Source organism: Cucumis melo, chromosome 2 (genome assembly GCF_025177605.1).
Source record: "Cucumis melo cultivar AY chromosome 2, USDA_Cmelo_AY_1.0, whole genome shotgun sequence".
Classification (NCBI taxonomy): domain Eukaryota; kingdom Viridiplantae; phylum Streptophyta; class Magnoliopsida; order Cucurbitales; family Cucurbitaceae; genus Cucumis; species Cucumis melo.
In genome coordinates, this window is record NC_066858.1 from 3,578,134 (window position 1) to 3,599,521 (window position 21,388).

General features: G+C 35.7%; 2 protein-coding genes across 2 annotated transcripts; one reads left to right on the top strand and one right to left on the bottom strand.

Moving 5' to 3' along the window:
• The first annotated feature begins 1,346 nt into the window (after positions 1 to 1,346).
• Positions 1,347 to 8,345, top strand: LOC103492465 (protein FAR1-RELATED SEQUENCE 3). The gene is made up of 6 exons (XM_008452862.3): positions 1,347 to 1,684; positions 3,265 to 5,573; positions 5,655 to 5,744; positions 5,950 to 6,099; positions 6,427 to 6,543; positions 7,687 to 8,345. Exons 2-6 carry the CDS (start codon positions 3,351 to 3,353, stop codon positions 7,723 to 7,725), a joined length of 2,619 nt encoding a protein of 872 aa, XP_008451084.1. The 5' UTR covers positions 1,347 to 1,684; positions 3,265 to 3,350; the 3' UTR covers positions 7,726 to 8,345.
• A 1,181-nt stretch (positions 8,346 to 9,526) lies between these two features.
• LOC103492466 (serrate RNA effector molecule) lies at positions 9,527 to 17,720 on the bottom strand. The gene is made up of 12 exons (XM_008452863.3): positions 17,147 to 17,720; positions 16,138 to 16,250; positions 15,258 to 15,315; positions 13,418 to 13,492; positions 13,254 to 13,328; positions 13,131 to 13,178; positions 12,875 to 12,943; positions 11,984 to 12,787; positions 11,853 to 11,901; positions 10,998 to 11,272; positions 10,734 to 10,916; positions 9,527 to 10,134 (listed from the first exon to the last, which is right to left on the bottom strand). Exons 1-12 carry the CDS (start codon positions 17,590 to 17,592, stop codon positions 10,074 to 10,076), a joined length of 2,256 nt encoding a protein of 751 aa, XP_008451085.2. The 5' UTR covers positions 17,593 to 17,720; the 3' UTR covers positions 9,527 to 10,073.
• Between the last annotated feature and the right edge of the window lie 3,668 nt (positions 17,721 to 21,388).

Below are 21,388 nucleotides of genomic sequence, written 5' to 3' on the forward strand. Positions count from 1 at the left end.
GACTTTCCTTAAGCTCGCTCGAAACCAAACCAACTTAATCCATCCATACCCAAATAATACTTCTCCATGTGTAAGAAGGATTCTTTCCAAGGGGAGCCTTGAGAAAGGAAACACCATTGAAATACCTCCCCTTAAGAACTTTACCTAGGAGACCGTTTGGATTTTTCCAAAGGCGCCAACTTTGTGTCGGCCAACATTGCTTGGTTGAAAAGAAAGAAGTCCTTAAAACCTAGGTCACCCCTCCATTTACTTTTACAAAAAATTTTCCAACTAAGCCAGTGGAATTTCTTAACCTTAGAACTCAAACCCCATCAAAACTGAACATAACAGCAAGTGAGATCATTATAGATGTTGATGGAAAGTCTGAAACAACTCATACCGTAATTGAGAATGGTTTGAGCCACAACATTGATCAAGATCTCCTTCCTCCAAAGGAGAAAAACTTCGCTTTCGAACCTTGCAAAATCTTCCAAAGTTTTTCTTTTAGCTTTCTAAACTCCTTAGATTTGTTTCGTTCGAAATGAGAAGACATGCCTATATACTTTCCAAGAGAGTTAGCAATCTTGACCCCCCAACCCCCTCCCAACCTGAGTGGGCTTGTCACTAGCCAGCTAAAGACTACAACAAACTTGCTAAGGTTAATTGTCTGACCCGATGTGCACTCATAGTCATTCAGGACCTATTTTTATGGCCTGACAATCCCTCTCAAGAGCCCAACAAAAAATCAAACTATTATAAGTGAAAAACAGGTGAGAAATAGAAGGGAATAACATGTTAATCTTCAAACTGTAGAAATTGTCCTTCGACTCCTCTCTAGCCAAAAGAGTAGATAGACCTTCAGAATACAGAAAGAACAGGTAAGGGAATATCGGGTCCCCTTGTCTAATACCCCTCTAAGGATAGAATGCCTTAGAAAGGCACCCATTAAGAAGCACCGAAAAATCCACATGCTTAATACAATTCATAATTTTATCAATCCAGTCCTTTGAGAAGCCAAACTTAGACATCTTGTTACTTTTTGAATGAGTGTGTTTTGTTGCAAATTTTAGCATATTATTTATTTGTATCATATATTTATAAATATAGAGTATAAACTATTTCAATGTGCTCAACATGATTTATAACTAATAAACAAAAATGAAGTCTCAATATCCATAAAAAACCTCTCCGCACAAGAAACAAATAATACAATAAATTATAAAATTTATAAACATATGCAATGCACATCTATGATTACTAGTTATTAAAAAAAGCAAAACTTCATATACATATAGACTTTTTTCCTAAATTTATAAACTAATCAAATATAAAAGAACATGGCTTTTGAATATCCGTGGTTCAAATCTACACAGAAAAGAAAAAACCAATTTTGGAAAATAGTTTCTACTACAAAAAAGAAAAGGAAATAAGAAAATTGATTCGATGGAGTGTCATAGACGATTATACCACTTTAGCATTCACAAAAAATGATGAACGTAATTGGAACAAACAAAATCTCTCAAAAAGACCTCCACGTGGCCTCTTCCAATTCGTCTATCAGCAGATTAGAATACATGATGGCACATCCGATTACTCTCTAAACGACCTCGATCGCGCCTCTCTCTCTCTCTCTCATCGTTTTTCCTTCTCCTCCTCTTCACGGCCACCAACCTCCGTCACTTCAGGCTTCGCCAGTCACCGGCCGGTAAAGACCGTAAACGAATTGAATATGCTTACTTCCATGTTTTCCTTTTTGTTAATTCTCTTCTTTTTCAGTTTCTAGGGTTTAATTCTGTTTTTCTTTCTCTATGATGCCATAGGGCTCTGGTTTTATTCGATTGTAGTTTGTAATTGCGGTGTTATTTTTTGTTATTTAATGATATATGCGTTTAAAATGGGATTTGGGTTTGTTAGTCCTCGGTGTATTGAGTTTCTTAACTATGAAAAGTTTTATGCTTTCTGTTTAAAATGTGACATTTTTTTTTCCTTATTGTCATTTGCAACGTTTTTAATTTAATTACTTTGTTTTGTTTCTAAACTATAGGTTTTGTTTCCTTTTCTGTTTACTACAAAGGAATTTTGGTGTTAAATGTGTGGGAATTGACAGTGTGATCATGATAAAGTGAGGTGCTTATCGTATTTTAGATGCTTGAATAAAGTGATTTTATATGTATTGTACTGTTAGCAATAATAACTTGTACGATGGATTGCACTTGTTAGATATAAGCATCTTCCAAGATGTTTATTGCTTTATGGAGATTTCAACAGTTTGTGGGTTGGACTCCCATTCCGGGTTCTGCTGATTTTGATGTTGGCCTTTCGCTTTCAAAGGCAATTAGTCACTAAATAATAAAGTTTTTGAGGTTCAGTTTGTTGGTGGCTGAACCTAGAAAGGTCAATTCCAATTATTTTCTGTTGAGATATTGAGAGTCCTACATTAGAAAACCAAGAAGACTTACAAGATAGATGAACTACTCCTCTCATAGCCAATTGATTTTGAGATGAAACCTCATTCTATCAAACATGGTACCAGAGCCCATTAAACCCAAACGGATATTCGGTCCAAGATAGGTGAACTCAAAGAGGCACTATCTTGAGGGAGCATGTTAAGATGTTGAAAGTCTCATATTAGGAAAACCAAGGAGGCTCACACTCCTTATAAGATAGATGAGCTACTCCTCTCATCTCCAATTGGTTTTGAGATGAAACGCTATACTATCAAACACTTTCTTTCAAAGGAGACACCTGCTTACGTGTCTATGATCCGCAACCTCAGCAATGTGATATTTGGAAAGAAATTGAGCAAGGTTTTTGATCACGTTCTTCTTCACTTCTTAACTCTTCTCTCTCTCTCTTCTTTCTTGTGTAATCTTTCTGTCTCCAAATGCTTTTAGGTGGATTCACTGTTAACTTCTGGTGGTATGTTGTTGGAGCCGTTTGCAGTTATGTTAGATTAAGGACAATGGTGACTTTTTGGAATGTTGACTACCTCTCCATCTTTCAGGAAATCTAGACACTGATGCGCAAATTTGAAAATGTGGCAGATGTTAATGAGTTTTGGAATAGGTCTTTCTAATATTAACTTCTCGTGGCCTTTTGTTACTAAATATTTATGGAGTGTGTGTCTTGGGTTTTGGGACAAAGTGAGGTTTTGTGAAGACTTTTGTCACCATGTGGTGAAAAGTGTCCACATCAGTAATTTATAATTGACTGTTTGTTTTCTCTTTCGTGAGCTCTTACAGACTGCAACTTAATGATATTTTTTGGTTTGAAAATTTGTTGCAGATTGCACTTAAATTGCACTAGGAGCAAAAATGAATGGCCTTTTCCCTTTTATATTGGGTACATAACTTGGATTCGCATTGGATTAAATGGATGAAATGGTTGAGGTTGATGGGTTAGCCCATCCTGCAGTTGTAGATGATAGTGATGTTGACCCTCATGAAGGTGAAATTAATACTGTTGAAGACCATGAAGATGGAATTATCGAACCTTTTGTAGGCATGGAATTTGAATCTGAAGGCGATGCCAAGACCTTCTACGATGAGTATGCTAGACGCTTTGGTTTTAGTTCAAAACTCGGCCAACTTAGTCGTTCTAAATCTGATGGAACTATAGTTGCTAGAGATTTTGTATGTGGTAGAGAGTGTTCAAAAAGAAAATCAGCTGATAGTTGTGATGCAATGCTTAGGATAGAGTTGAAAGATCAGGATAAATGGGTTGTCACAAAGTTTGTGAAGGAGCATAGTCATTCTACAGTCAATTCTAGTAAGGTGCAGTATCTACGGCCACGCAGACATTTTGCTGGTGCTGCAAAGACCATGAATGAAGCTTACACTGGTTCAGCAGGTGTTCCCAGTGGTGTCATGTCTGTATTAATGGATGACAGTCGTGTACCTGCAGAGAAAAATCGTGGAGGTAGAACTACATCTCAAGCAGAAGCTAATCGGTCGCTTAATAATGCGTCAACTATCAATTATGCCATCAGGAATGCTGGTCGAAAGAGGACACTGGGGAGGGATGCTCAGAATATGCTGGAATATTTTAAGAAAATGCAGTCTGAGAATCCTGGATTTTTTTATGCCATACAACTTGATGAAGATAATCGAATGGCTAATGTATTTTGGGCGGATGCAAGGTCTCGAGCAGCATACAGTCATTTTGGTGATGCAGTTACATTGGATACAATGTACAGAGTTAACCAATTCAGAGTTCCATTTGCTCCATTCACTGGAGTGAACCATCATGGTCAGACAATTTTGTTTGGATGTGCTTTACTTCTTGATGAATCTGAGGCTTCTTTTGTTTGGTTGTTCAAAACATTTCTAACTGCAATGAATGATCGTCAGCCCGTTTCAATTACCACTGATCAAGACAGAGCCATACATGTAGCTGTTGCTCAAGTGTTTCCAGAAGCCCGACACTGCATTAGTAGATGGCATGTCTTAAGGGAAGGCCAGCAAAAGTTAGCTCATGTATGTCTCACACATCCAAATTTTCAAGTTGAACTTTACAATTGTATCAACTTGACTGAAACTATTGAGGAATTTGAGTCAGCTTGGAATTGTATCATCGAAAAATATAATTTAGGGAGAAATGATTGGCTCCTATCATTATATAATGCACGCGCTCAGTGGGTTCCTGTATATGTCCGTGATTCATTTTTTGCTGTTATATCTCCTAATCAAGGATATGATAATTCCTTTTTTGATGGATACGTGAATCAGCAGACCACATTACCATTGTTCTTTAGACAGTATGAAAGAGCTTTAGAAAATTGGTTTGAAAAGGAAATAGAAGCGGACTTTGATACAATGTGCACTACACCAGTACTGAGGACACCATCTCCTATGGAGAAACAGGCAGCAAATCTTTATACGAGGAAAATTTTCGCAAAATTTCAAGAGGAGCTTGTTGAAACTTTTGTCTATACTGCTAATCGAATTGAAGGTGATGCAGCTCTTAGCACTTTCAGGGTTGCTAAATTTGAAGATGATCAGAAGGCATATGTTGTCACATTGAATTATCCAGATATGAGAGCTAATTGTAGTTGTCAAATGTTCGAGTATTCAGGCATTCTTTGCAGACATGTATTGACCGTCTTCACAGTAACTAATGTACTTACATTACCATCTCATTACATCTTGAAAAGATGGACAAGGAATGCAAGGAGTGGACTTGGATCGGATGAGCGTGCTATTGAGTTACATGGCCAAGAGTCTTTATCATCAAGGTTCAATACTTTATGCCGAGAAGCAATCAGGTATGCAGAGGAAGGGGCAACTGCTCCAGAAACTTATAATGTTGCCATGACTGCACTTAAAGAAGCTGGGAAAAAAGTGGCCATTGTCAAGAAGAATGTAGCAAAAGTTACACCTCCTAGCTCTCAGGTTAGTGGGGCTGGCTATGATGAGAGGAAGACCTCAGCTTCAGCATCAGATACGACTCCGCTGTTGTGGCCTCGTCAAGATGAAGTTATGAGACGATTTAATCTTAATGATGCTGGTGCTCCTGTTCAATCTATTGCTGATTTGAATTACCCACATATAGCACCTGTGTCCCTTCACCGGGATGATAATCCTCCCGACCACATGGTTTGTTCATTTAATTTTGCTTATTTCTTAGTTCAGAATTGTGAGCATGGGTACAGTATCTAATATTGCCTATTTGGTTAGGCTGTTCTTCCTTATCTGAAATCAATGACTTGGGTGATGGAGAATAAAAATTCAACCACAGGAAATAGAGTTGCTGTTATCAACCTGAAGGTACTAAAAGACATAATTTTCTTTTCCTCGACTGTGATTTCATAGAACTTTCAAGAAGTTATGATATCTTTAGGTTGGCTGTTCTGATCTCATTTGCTTAACTTAGCTCTGATCCGGGTTGCTACTATTATAATTCAGTACATATTTGAAATTCACTGCCCCGCCTACTGTTAGTAAGCTTCTTTGTTACAATTTCCCATTGTAGCTGCAAGACTACAGTAGGAGTCCGTCTGCTGAATCAGAAGTTAAGTTTCAACTCTCTAGGGTTTCACTGGAGCCAATGCTGAGGTCTATGGCATACATCAGTGAACAGCTATCGACACCAGCTAACAAAGTTGCTGTCATCAACTTGAAGGTACAATACCAAATACATTTAATTTTTTAAAAGTTACCTGATCTGTATGTCTCATATAAGTGCTAGGTTCTAGTAATGGAACAATGTATGATCTCTTGCTAAATATTAGCAATGATCCTATTTTAGAAGCACGAAGGATATCTAGTGTTCTTCTTTTCATGGTTCGGGAGGGTGTTTACATGACTCTTAAGAGTTCTGGTGTCTCTTTATGTATGCTCTATGTACATTACATTTTTACTTATAAATGCGCTGTGGTTACTCATTCTGTAAGCTATAGGTGCTATATTTTACTCATAAATGCATGTTCTGAAATCTATTCCATCTCAGCTCCAAGATACTGAAACAACTTCTGGAGAGTCCGAGGTTAAGTTTCAGGTCTCTAGAGATACATTGGGTGCAATGTTAAGGTCAATGGCCTACATTCGTGAGCAGCTTTCAAATGCTGTGAGTATTTTTTTGCCAAGATCTTGTCTTTCTTGTTTTCTTTTCCTTTTTGTTGCTAGTTTTCAGAGGATCATGGCAACTGTTTTAATGTTAATCCATTTGTCAACACACATATATAAGTGGATAACTTCAACAACGAACTGCTGATTACCCATTTGGAGTTTCTATACATTTCCATGTACATTGCGATGTTTTGTTGATATCCCCTAAGGAATTGACAATGCAACATTTTGAGATCACTTGAATCTTTGGAAGTTTAGAAAGGGAAGTGGAAATTATTGGTCCACATAGTGAACTTATGGAAAAATTTGTTGGTTTGATATGGTCCTAATATTGTTTCCCTTCTTTATGTGGTGGATGAAAAGGTTCTGAATCTTTGCGACATTTTACAAGCACCTTTTTGAAATGTTACGACATCGGCAAATTTCAATTAAAGAGTGGTTACTGAAGACTTAGTAGGGATTGTGTACATCCATCCTCAGAACCACGATTTTTACAATAAAAAGGAGAAAATAATTAGGTTGCTACTTGCTAGGATTACATAAATAAGGCAGATAGGATTTTGTTTGTGAACGTCTAGTAGCTAAATGAGTATCTAGCTTTCCAAGTGTCTTAAAAGTTGACTGGAGTTTCTTGGACTCGATTTATCGGAAGTGTTTTGCAAATATCAAGTAATAAAATTTTAAACAATGATCCCTAAACCCTAAACTCTCCAAGAGTGTTTGAACAACTTACACAGTGACTAATCTCATAACGCAATTAACTTGAACCTACGATATTTGGTTGTTAGAAAACTCGTGAAGTTTTAATATCTTAAATAAGTGGCCGCCATCAAGATTAAACCAGTCCCTCCCAGTCCCATGATTCTTTTCTTCAACCAATTTTTCATCCATGAAATCACCAAGTGATTATGTTTTATTCTCTTATTGTTTATATAGTTAATTATATCCTCACATTAACAGCCATCCATTTTCATATATTTTGATTCTCTCTCTTTTCTCCTCAAAGAGCGGAAAGAAATTGTAATTTGAGGAGAACCAGTCCCAAAAAGTCTGATTGGGTGTCTAGAATGCTGTTTATAACTTTTGAATGTCTGAACTGTGCTTTTTTCTGTTCTTACTTGTATCAACTCTTATTTGACAGGCTGAGTCAGAACCTCTTCCAAAAAAGCAAAGAAAGTAAGGATCTCACAGAAACAACTGCACATCTTACACATCCTATAGTCCCAATGGTGATGGCTAAAATGCTTGCTAAATCTCTGAAGATTCAAGAATGATTTACCCCCACCCTCTTTCATTTTTAGTCTAGGCTATCAACATTTCCCTCAATAAGATGTACATGTAACACTAGATTCAAGCATCCAATGGTCCTAAGTGTCATCTTGTTAGGGGGAGTCAGGGACCATATGTTATGATGCCTCCATCCAATAGAATAGCTAGCTCCACTAAGTTGTGCTTGTTTTCTTCTCAATTCCCGACAATTCTTGGAGATTGCTGGCTACCTCCGGCATCAGTTGCTGCTGAATGAACTGTCATTTTTCCATTCTTTGTTGAAGCTGCCCTGCTCTCGGTGCAACTGAGTCTGAGCTTTCGACCTCCTTGCTTTCTGATAAAAATGGAGATTGCCACAATCTGAAGCCGAAGAATCTGATACTCACTTGAGTCGCTAACAAAGATTCCCCCCTGTTTTTCACGTTTGCAAAGAGGGTCCGCCATGTATTGTACATAAGGGTCATTGATATGTCTGCTCAAATGTGATAATAAGATATTAATTGTTGTGTTTATTAATGTGTTTTTTTTTTATCTCTGTTAGGATTAATGCCTATTCAGACTGTTTTTTTCTGTCATCAATACGTAGTTTGATGTTGATACAAATAAATAGTAGATGCATAATCATTACAACTTTCTTGACACTTACCATTTTTTATTCGAACGGTCAAGTATTAAAGTTGATAACTTTTTTGTTTAGTTAGCTTCTCAAATATCATAGTTGACATGTCGTTCATCCTAATATTTAAATCCAACGATTTTTGAAGCAAAGTTCAACTTTGACCTCTATTAAAATCTAATTTTCCATCTTTTATTGTTTTTTTCTTAATGTCAACGAAAGAAGTGATTGAATATACCCAGAAAAAACATAATGAATGTTATTATTATTGTTTAAAGAAAGGCGAACAATTTTTCCTTGCACAAAAGAAGCAGACTTTTTATGCAATAAAATGTAAAATGTAAGTGTGCTAGACTTAATCTTTTCTTCTAATACTACAAAGCAATAATGAGATATCTTAAACCTTTCTCTTTTAAGATAGAAGACAACCATCTATCGTATTAAGTCAATTTATTTTATATAATTATATTTTTAAGTTTTGGCAATCTTTTTTCCTTCCTATAAATATATCATTTTTTTTCTTTTGTATAATCAAGAACTTGAGCAACTAGACCTTTTATTTTTATTTTTAAAGAGAATTGGACCGATTAGGTCAGCACTCCTTCCGATTCTCAATTCAAATACCATCACCAAAGATTAATAAAACATTAATATTGACAGATATTGTACTATGGCTTAGTTCGTAATAAAATGAATTTCAGCATCTTTTTCTTCAATTCATTAAAATTAAAACCTAAATTTACCCATCTAATTAGATTAGCAATCGGACCCATTTGATCCATATACTTTAGAACTTAGTTCAATAAATTTCCAATATTAATTTAATATTTACCAAAATTGGTCAAAAAATAATAACTTTGTTGTAAGAAAACGCCAAAAGAATAAATTGAAATTTAAAAGAAAAAGAAAAACACTCGTAAGGACTAAATCTAAGAATTATTGAATATGAGAACTATAATTAGACATCTAAGAAACGACAAATTCACACAAGTTTACACCACTCTGTGGCCAACATCTGAAAAGAAAATTTAAGCACAATCTGTAATAACTTCATAATAGAGCATAAAGAAAAACATTCCAGTCCTACTCAAACATGTCAATCAAATGGGGACTTGAATATTCTCTAAAAATATAACAATATAGCATCCTAACATTACAATAGTTAGAAGGTCCATGAAACAAGATTTAATATCCACAATTTTTATTACTAGTTCTTGCTTTCACCAAAATCGACTATAGTAGAACAAAAAAAATATAAAACTAAATAAGGGAATGCACACTCCTAACTTCGGAAGAATTTAAGTTCTACAATTCAAAAGACTGGGAAATTTTTCGATTGTTAAATCTCTTGCTTTCTGGTTGAATGCCTTTTCACTAAAAATACAGAGTGGACAAAAAGAAAAAGAAAAATTAAAGTTAAATGAATGCACAATTCTCATGAAGGTATTTGTACTTGCCCACATCCAGAATGTGATCAACTCAGAGTTCAGTTCTCACTTATGGGGTGAAACAAAGCAAACCTTTTCTCAGCAACAAGAAGGAATATCAAACAGTGACCATGCCGAATTCGTACCAGTTTTGGAGTTGCATCCCCCCTTCTTAGAAACACAAGCGGGCCTCTAAACTTTGCTGATGCCAAATATCTACAAGCTTCTATAATCTATTACAGTGACTTCATCCTCAGGCGCATCTAGGTCTTGATAACTGCAAGATATTTTCTGTTAGACATACATCATAAAGAAAATTTTCTCTGGCTGCAGGGTCACCCTACAAATCAATCTATACGAAGAAGCATTGAAGCACATGTTGGGAAAATGTCAGGTCACGTAATTGCTTGATTTCTATATCTGGTTATATTACTCTTGTGTATTTGAAGCAAGAATAGTGAACTCCAAGGAGTCGTGAAGTTCAGGGAGTTGTGTATTCCTGGAGCTCACCGTGTAAGGAATTAATGAGATATAACATGATGCTGTTGAGTAGTGAGACCACAAACTCCTTGGGCCAAACAAAGCAAAGAGAGGAGTTTACAAGTCCACATTTCCCATTCCCCTACCTTTTGGTCCAAACACCCTCTAAAGTTTCAGCAGTTCCATATTAGGACAAAGAAGATGGCTTACAGCAAGGGAACCTAAACTATATGAGTATTATTTTTAAGTTGACTTTTATGAGCTTCATATAGAAATTTAGATGACCTGCCTAGAAAGTCTACTGTACCTCAATATAAGAAGGCAGGCCAATGAAAGCAACATTACAAAATGGGTAAAAGGAACCATAACAGCAGTTAAAATCTACAGCCATTATACCTCCGTATTCGACGAGGATCCTGTCGAAAACCTGAAGACAGGGCAAGGATTGGAGCAGATCCACCTAATTGAGGTCCAGGCCTTCCATTTCTACCACCGCCCTCAAAAGGAGGTGGACCACCTTGTTCCCGCAGCATTCTCATCGCCACTTCAGGCGGAGCAGGGACAAAAGGTCCTAATGGACTGTGATAGAATGTAACATGTTAAATCACCAGGAACACAATGGGCACAAAAATGCTGAGTACTTAGGTTAAGCCAACATACCCAGCACCAGGAACAGGCATAAGCACTGGTGGCGGTATTTCAGAGGCAAAAGGAGCAACGTGTCTTCCTTGTCCGCCAAAAGAATCAAACATAGGATCATCAATGTTTCCACCATCTGTACCATCATTTGCTGATGGGAAATCACTTGATTGTGGGTTCTCAGATCTATCAAATCTGTCACCCCCATTAGCCCAATTATCCCGGTCCCTGCGATTGCCTCTGTCATCCTTCAGCCGACCATCTAAATTCATCCTACGTCTCTGTGGCTTATCCTTCTGCATAAGAAAATTGTCTCTTGATGAATTAAAAAGAAAAGGATAGGAAGGCCAAAAATAAAACTTGATTCTATACCTAATATATTGCTAGACTGCACATGTTTACATTGTCAGTCCAAAAAATGAGACAGTTCGCACACTACAAACTAGGCATACCAAAAACCTACAGGGAGAACACACCTCAGATCCTCATAAATGAAAAATTACCCATCAGAAAAGTATGATGACGACAACAATCACCCAACAAAGTGAAATGAAAAATGTGTTCTTATACCATGTTATAGTCAATAGTTGAGGATAACATATTAAACATTGACACTGACCAGCCAATCTAGTATCCTTTATGTATGTGTGTGTAATAGTTTTTATTACAATATTCAATAGAAGAGGGGATTACAATTCACACATCAAACTAGGGGGAAAAACTTAACCTACTATTCTTCTGTCCAATCTGTTTGTGTGTAATAGGCTTTTTTTTCTTGTTATTCTTGCATGAAAACAACTAATCCAACAAAGGAAAAATTACTATCTGTTGGCATCTAGTATGTTGTCACGGAAAATGCATAAATTACAAGCATACCGGGAGTGATTGTTGCATAACAGGCGTCCCTCCAGGAGCATCTGCGTCACTGTGAAGAAGTAAGGTATTATTAATGGCATAACATCTTCCATCAACAATGAGGGAGAATTGCTCTTAGAAATTTCACTTACTTCATGTAATTTTGGAAATACAACTCTTCACGCACTTTTGAAGTCAGTTCCATCACAAGCTCTGGATGTTTCAAGTTAAGATGCTTATGAACAAACTCAGGGGCGTGAAACAGCTTAGTGCAACCCTTGGCTCCACAGCCATATTTCCATCCATATTTTTCATCTCTTATCTTGCGAACATATGGATCAAAAGCTTCAAGAGCAGCAGCCTCTATTTTATCCTTGGCAGTCATCACTTCCAACAGATCCTGACCTCTCAATCTCTCTTGCCAACGTAAGTCAAGTTTCTTCTCCCACTCATCTGCACCACTAGCCATGTTAGAGTTTTTCCCCTCTTCTCTTACATGACGAAGACCCTTAGCTTCTCTTGTCTCGACCATTCCATAGTAATCTAGACCATGGATGCGCCACAGATACGTAAGAAGTGTGTCCAATAGCTCAACACCCTCCAAGCCTTTAACAGTCGTCAGCCCCCGTATGATTATTACTGGGCCAGAAGAGCCACCATGTGCTTTATCCCGACCTAATTTGTCACTATCAGAACCACTTAAAATATTTTCTTCTATTCCTTTCTCAGAATCAAGTTTACGGACAAGAGCTTGAGCTTGTCCAATGTCAATCTGGATTCGTCTTGGTTCAGAACTAACAGGATGGGCCTTAGGTGCAGCAGAAAGAAGATCCATTTCTTTTGCTGGTCCTCTACCATGACGCCTCCGTTTGCCATCATTGTCTGCTTCATCATCTGAATTTGGTTCACTAGCCTGCCCTGATTTATTTGTAGCTGCTGCACTGATCCCTGGACCTCTGCATCATAGAATAGAAAAGCGTTGGTTTACCACCACAATTGAAATTTCCTGAATTCAAACATAATTGTAGAAAGTTCAATCTTACAAGTCCAGTGTTCCACTTTGCAGGTCAAGCAAAAAATCCTTAGCAGTTCTTTGTGCAAGTTCATTCCTCCTTAACACACCATCAGAATATTAGAATAAAACACAAAAGAAAAAATAAAAAAAGAAAGAAAATATAAAAAGGGGGAGGAGGAAAAAAGAGCCAATTTCATGTCCACTAACTAAAATTGATAAAAATGAGAAGAAATTGACCGCAACTATAAGAAGTCCATTTTTGGGGAAGACGGTGAGAAAAACACCTTTCAATGACAGTAACTAGGTTGGTTGGATGATATTTGTCTCTCAACCTAAATAGACAAAAGAGATGAATTAGGGGAAATAGCAAAAAGAAAGAAAATTCAGATGTAAAAGACAAGAAGTACCAATCTTCATCCTTGTGAGAATCAAAAAAGGCTTGTTTCTGTGTTGTAATATACTCCGACTTGTATTCTTGATATCTGAAATAAAAAATGAAGTTCCACAAAACTAAAAAGAACAAAACTCATACAATTAGATTAAAGAAATCAAAAGAACATTTAGAACATACCTGCGCTCAGCTTCAGCAGGCAGTATATCATCTTCAAGTTCTTGCATAAATTGCTTGTATGTCATCAAGCCTTCTCTGAAATCACAAATTATCAACATTGCATTGAAAATAAAGTTAAACGAATGAAGTTAGATTAACACAATTCAATAAAATTATGAGACAAAGCAATACAGTGCTGGAAAAGAGGCCTAGTTTAAGCCACAAATTTCAAAACTTTCTTTTATTTGTTAGATAATATTCGAAGTTGAAAGTTTGATGCTTTATTCAGTGATATTATTCAGTTCAATTTCAGTACAACTTATACGGTTCCAATGACTCCTAGTCCTACTCAACAAGTTAGGAGTTCAACCTTCAAATTAAGGGATAAGTGCAGTTGAATCCGATGCTTTCCGGTGAGCCATTTTTCAATAAGAGCAATAACAAAGACAATCAGACATGCCCCAAATTTTCATTTTTTTTTAAAGGAGATTACCAAACTTTCTCTCCACAGAATTAGTAACATAATTATATTTTCTGATAAATGAACTTTACGTCCATATGAATAGTAAACTCATTTCAATGTACAAATCTTTGTACAGGAAAGTATACACTTTAATTAAATAGACCACAACAAAATAAAGGAAATGAGAAATCAACCCAAAACAACTTCTAAGAATAATGCACACAAAGTTATTGTCCTGTACAAATCATCCAATTACTATTTTAATAAAATGTTCAGAAACATAAATAGAAACCACGAACCCTCAACTCAGCACTTCAAAGAGGCAATCAAGTACACAAGTCCTCAAATAAACAAACGAATATTCAAGGGGAAGCAGATTGAATGAGAACAAAAGTTTGATGTAGCACAAAATCAAGCATCATCTTGGAGGGCATTATCTTTATTTCCTCATTGCAATTATGTTCTCAGCTTATGCAAAATACCATTTGAGTTACTGTTTTGGGAGCTCCTATCAGGAGTACAAAAATAATTAAGTCGCAAAATCACTGAAAGATCCTTCCATTCCTCTTTAATTAAATATCCAAAAAGTGGTCTCAATAACATTAGTCCCAAAACCAGCACTTCAAATTTGAAAGGAACCACAAACATTGAAGGACATAGTGCCTGATAAGCTGAGTAAAAACCACCCAAAGGCCAAAATAGTCGAGCATAACCATCTATCACTGAAGAGAAGAAATAACCCAAAATGTGGTTGCATTTTAGAAAAAGGGAGAAAAAAAAGCCTGCAAAGCAGCATCTAGGTTTCGCCAAGTTGGGTTACTTCCAAAAGTCAGTAATTTAACTCGGAAACAACATAATTAGAAAGGGCAGGGGAAATGTATATTTCGTACCATAAAGCTACAGAAAGAAAACGCCCATCATTTTCCCTCTCCAAGAGCAAATTCACTTACAATAGCAATTCAAGACTTTTACACAATGTTTTTCATGCCATTAACAATCTGTTAGGTACTTAAGCACCTTGGAGAACCACACCCCAAAAGTCAGCTGTTGGGGTGGCAGAGCCAAGCCCCTAAAGCACCACATCGGTCATCCCATTCTAACTAATGTGGAACAAAGACAGCCCATACTCCTTCGTTCCTAACACAATCCACCGTTTGCACTTTGCAGTTTAAAATAAGCATTGTTCATTTATTGCATCGTCACTATAGTTCTATTTTAGATTTACCCTGCTAGCTTGCTCATGATTAGCCCACGATATCTCATGCAGCATAGAAAACAAATCATATGTTCATAAAAAGACTCACACAATAACCTTAAGTAAGTATATTCCGATAGATAACACGGGACTATATCAATTATGTGATCGAGACAACGAAGGAGTTGTGACTGAATGCTAACCTTTGACCACCTCCTGCATTGAGTGCATCGCCATGCCCACCACGATTTGAATCCCAATCTGCAGAACACGGGTTAAAGAAAATAAGAAAATCGTTTGGGAGCATCTCATCCATAACATTGGTCATTCAAACAAAATGATCACTGCTACTAGAGACATACAGATTTTTCTGGAAACATTTCTAGAATGAGTAAACACTGAAAAAAAGAAATTGGTAATATTATTCATAATATATCAAATGCAAAATTTAGACCGGGAAAGCAAGAAGATGTTGCAGTTTTAGTGCCCAATGTCAAAAGGTCTCAATATGTAAATTTTGAGATTTATACTGAACTTCACAGATCTAAATAAACTACAGATCCCTTGTATATACTCTATACAGTTCGGCTGACAAACATAGTGAGCTTAAGAACTCTGAAAACCGTTGAATGGAAATGTATTAGCAAATAGCATGTTATTCTGCCAGTACAGCATTAATAATTCCTCTTAACTTTATATGTCAAAGGCGACATAAGGATGGTATCACATCTAGACATGAGGGAAAACAATAAAGTCATTCAATAACATAATGTGGCATAAACGTGCACCAGAAAAGAAAATTAGGATAACTCTTCTCTATAAATTGGCTAAAAGGGCAGACATCGGCCGAAGACATGGGTACAAACAGTTTATATATATCTCATTTTCCAAACCAATGAATACTTTTGCATTCACAACAAAAAATAAGGTGAAATCTCAAATTTTCCCACTGGCCAAATTGAAACTAAAGTATTTCATGTTCTATAACTACATCTCAAGAAATGAAATAGACTAAGTTTGTGTCAGTATACACCAAAGTCGTGAAATGGCTTAGTTTGTAGTATCAGTTAATAGAAACATCACCTTGATAGCCACCAGACGAACGACCTATGTACCGACCTAAAGGTCTATCATCAACATATCCAGGCCGGCCTCGCATTTCCCGCTCATATCCCCCACCATAATCATAACCAAACCTTGAGATAAGATAAAGTAGGTGGATAGATAAATATATAAAACATATTAGTACTTAAATGACAGCCTCTGAGCATTGGTCAACAGAAATGCTATGCCCACAATCATAATACGAGGGACAGCTTTTTTAAGAGAAAAAGAACTTTGATTAAAACTCAAAGCAAGAACTAAATCCAAATATTCGAAAAAAGAGATAAAAATTCAGAACCAAATCCACAAAACACATTAGTTATTTAAAAAGTACCGGGAACACAAATAGAAGATGAACATTGACTAGGGAGCATCCAAAAAGTGAGCATAGGTGTCCATTGTAATAGAAAGTACAACTGAGTTTATTAAATTAAACGTCATGCTCTTACACTAAGGGAGGGATTAGAGGGAAAAGAGAGTGGGGATTGAGAATATCAAGAACGTGAACTAGCGTCTCTGGTTGTTGAGACCATTAAGAAAAACATAGAAGACCTACTACAACTTTGTCCAACAAATAGAGCAAAAAATGTGGAATGAACAATATTCCCGTAAGGAATGGTCAAAATGGGATGAACCACTTTGTCTCAAACGAAATGGGAGGAACCATTTATCTTAAAAGCTATGTGTGAATCATTATTTGTCGCATGCGTAAGGTGATCGTTGAGTTCAGATTTTTTGTTCAAAGTGGCTTTCAGCGTAAGTTTATTGTTCAAACATAGGACCTTAGAAGTTTTTAGTGACTATGCCAAGTTTGAGGGAAATAATTAGAATACCAAAACCCAGAATTAACAAAAAAATTATCATTTAAAAGAAAATGGACTCAATAATCTGCGAATGCCATTTCAAGTTCAAATGCAAGAAATTCAGCTTCAAATCTTCAGAACAGCAATTAAGCTCAAAAAATCGAAACAGTTTCCCACCCACTCACCTCCTATCACCAGGCCCGAAACCACCTCTAGGGCTTCCCTTTCTTCCATCATACCCACCATCATCTCTTCTTGAACGCTTGTAAGGTGGAGGAGGAGACCGTCTAGGAGGCGAGTGTCTACGATCCCTGTAAGGCGGTGGAGGACTAAGACTGCTCCGACGTTTATAATCCCTATCTCTATCTCTATCCCTGTCCCTCGGAGGCAGCGAAGGCGGGGAACGATTACGATCGTAATTATCACCACGTCGATTGGGAGGACGATCAAAATCCCGGTCGTCTCTCCTATCTCTCTCATCTCTATCCCTTCTTCGGGAGGGAGGAGGAGGAGCAGCAGGAGGGTGTGACGGCGGCGAGGAATGAGGTTGCTCGTCAGATGATTTGTCTTGGCGATCACGACGGCGGTCCAAGGACTCGTCGGCGGCGGCCATGTTCATAACCTCGGCCATAATTTTACAAAGAAATTGAAGAATAAGAAGAAGAAGGAATGAAACCCTAAAACGAAACCAAAGCGTCGGAGAAGTGAGGTCGAGAAAGTCCGGAGTTTCATTCACTGATCTGACAAACGTGTGACATTAATCCCATACGGTAGCTCGTACGTTTTTATTTATGCTGCTTTTTTATGATTTTAATGACGTGGCGTGTTATTATTGGAACAAGCTGCCACGTAAGTACCGTTGTCGCATTGGTCGGACAGGGTTATTTTCGGGTTTTTCTTGTACCTTTACCTCACTTTTCTATGTCGCCTCGTTGCCCTTATGTGGAATGTAAGAAGTGGAACATTTGTTCTTTTACGAAAGTACCCCTGTTCTCAATTGTGTTATACTTTTAGAAAAATTGTGATTTAGATATTCTAAGATCCATTTTGGTTCGTAATTTATTTCATTTTAGATACTTAATTTGAAAAACAATTTCAAAAAACTAATTATATTTTTAAATTTACACTCAAACATAGAATCTCATATATGCTTGAATTAATATACTAACGTAACGCACCTCAATTTCGAATTAGTGCATCTTATTTCATAGAGTCATATTCTATCGACATCAATTTCACTAAGTCTTTTAAAATTTCACTCAAAAAGTCACGACCGGTAATATGTGAATTTATAAAAATAGTAGAAATTAAATGGGCATGTAAAAATTCTTCTTATCCAACCCCTTTTAATTTGGGATACATAGAGATTAAAAACAAAATGAAACCAAGAAAAATAAGTCTGTGTTTCTTGTTTCTTACAGAATAATAGGAAATCATAGATATGTTTGATAGTGGTTTTTATTTCTTAGTTTTTTCAGTCGAAGCAGTACTTTTTAAAATAAACAAAATTTAACAAAAAATAAAAATAATAGGAGTTGTGGAAAATGAACAAAATGCATAAAATGTTATTGCCACGACAAAAACAAACACAAAACCACAAATATAATAGAAAAATATAAACTATACATCCTTCCGAGAGAAAAAAAACCACTAAAGGATGAAAATATACTGTAGTTGATTTTTTCATGAAGCGTAAAATAAGTGCAAATATTTGTTAGAATTTGTGTCATAAAATTCGTAGTTTATAAAATTAAAATTATATTCTATTAAATAAGATAGTACTTATCTTGAATCCAATAAACTAAGATCCTAAGGTTATCTTGTTCAAACTTAAACTTTATATATGTATATAACATAGATCAATTTCAAGTATATAGCCTAAATAGTCTAGTATATGAATAAGGTACCCAAACTTATTCATATTACGAACAATCATGTGACCCGCTTTGAAGTTAGTACAGACAATGTGATTTTTAATCATCTATGTAGAGACATGAAAGTTATGACATATTATGTAAAGAGTTTACATGAGACTAAAACTACGTAGTCACTTTACTATGAACTCCTATTCAATGTGAATTATCCTTAGATCTATATAGGTGAGGGTAGCTTATCAGCGGTGATCAATAAGTCTCCCATTTCAAGGATGCATGATACCATATGGATAATTAAGGACATAAGGTGTAAGACGAAATTCACTTATGTCCACTATATGGTCAGTAGATAGGTTACATTGTTATCTTAATGACTAAATTCAGGTATTGAACGAGGGGTCTCATCCTCTTATTGGCCTAAGAGAGATTCAATTTATAAATTGGACCTTAAACCAATTGTTCAATAGTGAATGAACTTAAAGAACAATATGTAATATTCAACTGATATTATGAACAATTTGTGAAGGATTAACATACTAATCATGGTTATATAAGATGGACACAAATATATTTACTTCAGTAAATGCAAATGTATATTTATTTTAGTGGAATGACCTGTTAGTTAACAAATGTTGATTAACTTGGTTTGAAAAAGTTTAGTCGGTTAATCTCGTATCGTTGGAGTCCATGAAATATAGGTCCACTAGTGTGAAGCCCTCATTCTGAAGTAGAGGCCTAAAATTTTGAGCTTACATTTGGAAGATCGCACACTTACATGTACACATATCATATGAACATAGTGAGGATGATGATAAAGTAGTGATCATGATTCAATTTAAAGCATTTAGTGACGTGTAAGAAGTTATTGCATAACATAGCGTTTCATCTTAAAACCAATTCGTAGTAAGATACATAGTACACGTATCTTATAAATTTTGCAAGGTCTCTTGTTTTTTTTAAGTGAGATCCTTGACATACCTTATCGGGAGAACTACACAAATATTAAGTTGAAAATTGAATAGAATAAAAAATAAAATAAGAATTCAAACCAAACAAGTTCTTTTGAAAATATAGTCAGTGATGATTCAACTGGCTTCACTCTCCTCTCATAAATGTAATAGATGGTTTACTTACATTTTTCAAAACATTGGTTTATGGTTTAGGGTTTAAGGTTTAATGTTAATCGTCCACCCTTAAATTATAATTACAAACATGGTTTCATTTAAAATGAATATATAACTTCATGTTTTTGCATAGTTTTTTTTTTTAATTTAGCTATAGGTGTAGTTACCAATAAAATTGAAACAATATATTCAATAATAATTTTATTCAATGTATGGTTTAAAGTAGTTGATTTTTCTTTGTTAAGTGTAGGTATATACAACAATGTATTCATGTTTTATCCTACGTTGTGTAGTTATATAAACATACATATTACATATGGAGATCAACAAATTATTTTAAGGCCAATGAATAGGTTAAGGTTACTAATTTCATGTCAAATAGGGATATGCATGCTAATATATGCTTAACTATTGTAGTTAATCATTATAGACTGACTTAGTGGTAAAAAATGAGACAATTTCAAAAACTACCTAAGTTGTCATGAATTCAATAAGTTGGTCCGGACACTCACGGATATAAATATATATATATATATATATATATATATATATATATATGTAGTTTATAAATGTAAATACAATATTTTGTTAGAAAACTTTGATCATAAAGATTGGACTAATCTCAGGATCGTTTCAACGGTAAATTTGTATTTTGACGAAAAGAGTTTATCTTTAAAACTAAAAAAGTTGTGTGCCACACACTTTGATGCAAGTTAAGAGGGTTGAAGATTTTTGGTTCACTAAGTTTGGGACCGATAATTTGCTTACCTTGTTCTTCTCCTTCCCTCATCAATAAGATGCGCTCTCCTTCTATTTAGGATTCATTTACTAGATCTCTCTCCTTGAATTTTCTATTCATTAAAACTTTTATATTCGGGAGAGAGAATAGGCTCGATCCTATTTAAGGTTGAGTGGCCCGAACAGTTTTGGATTGTACTGGCTTGGTTGTTAAGGATGGAATAGAGCCAATATATTAGTGGGATGCTTAGTCTCGGTTGGACCGGTATCAACTAGACACATCTTCTTTTAAGACCATATTGCTTTTATTATTATTTTTCTATTTTTCTATTTGTGTGGTAGCTTGTCTATTTGTAGCTCCCAAGATTAGGAGTAAAACAAAAATCAAAATTTTGAAAAATCAAACCAATTCGAAACCAATCTATGTTCCGCATTCGTGCCAGCCATATGCCTAATCTATTGCATGCTTGCATGTTGGCCATGCCAAAATATCATTTTTGGGGCCATATATATATATATATATATATATATATATATTTGCAATTTTTTGGCAAAGTTTGGATATTCACTGAACCTAAGGGATTAATTTGGATTTAAATATCATTATTTCAGGTCAAGAGGAGATGGAGAAAATTTATAGGCCAAGGATTTAACTTTTATTGTGAGTGACAAAACATATTTCAAATAAGGA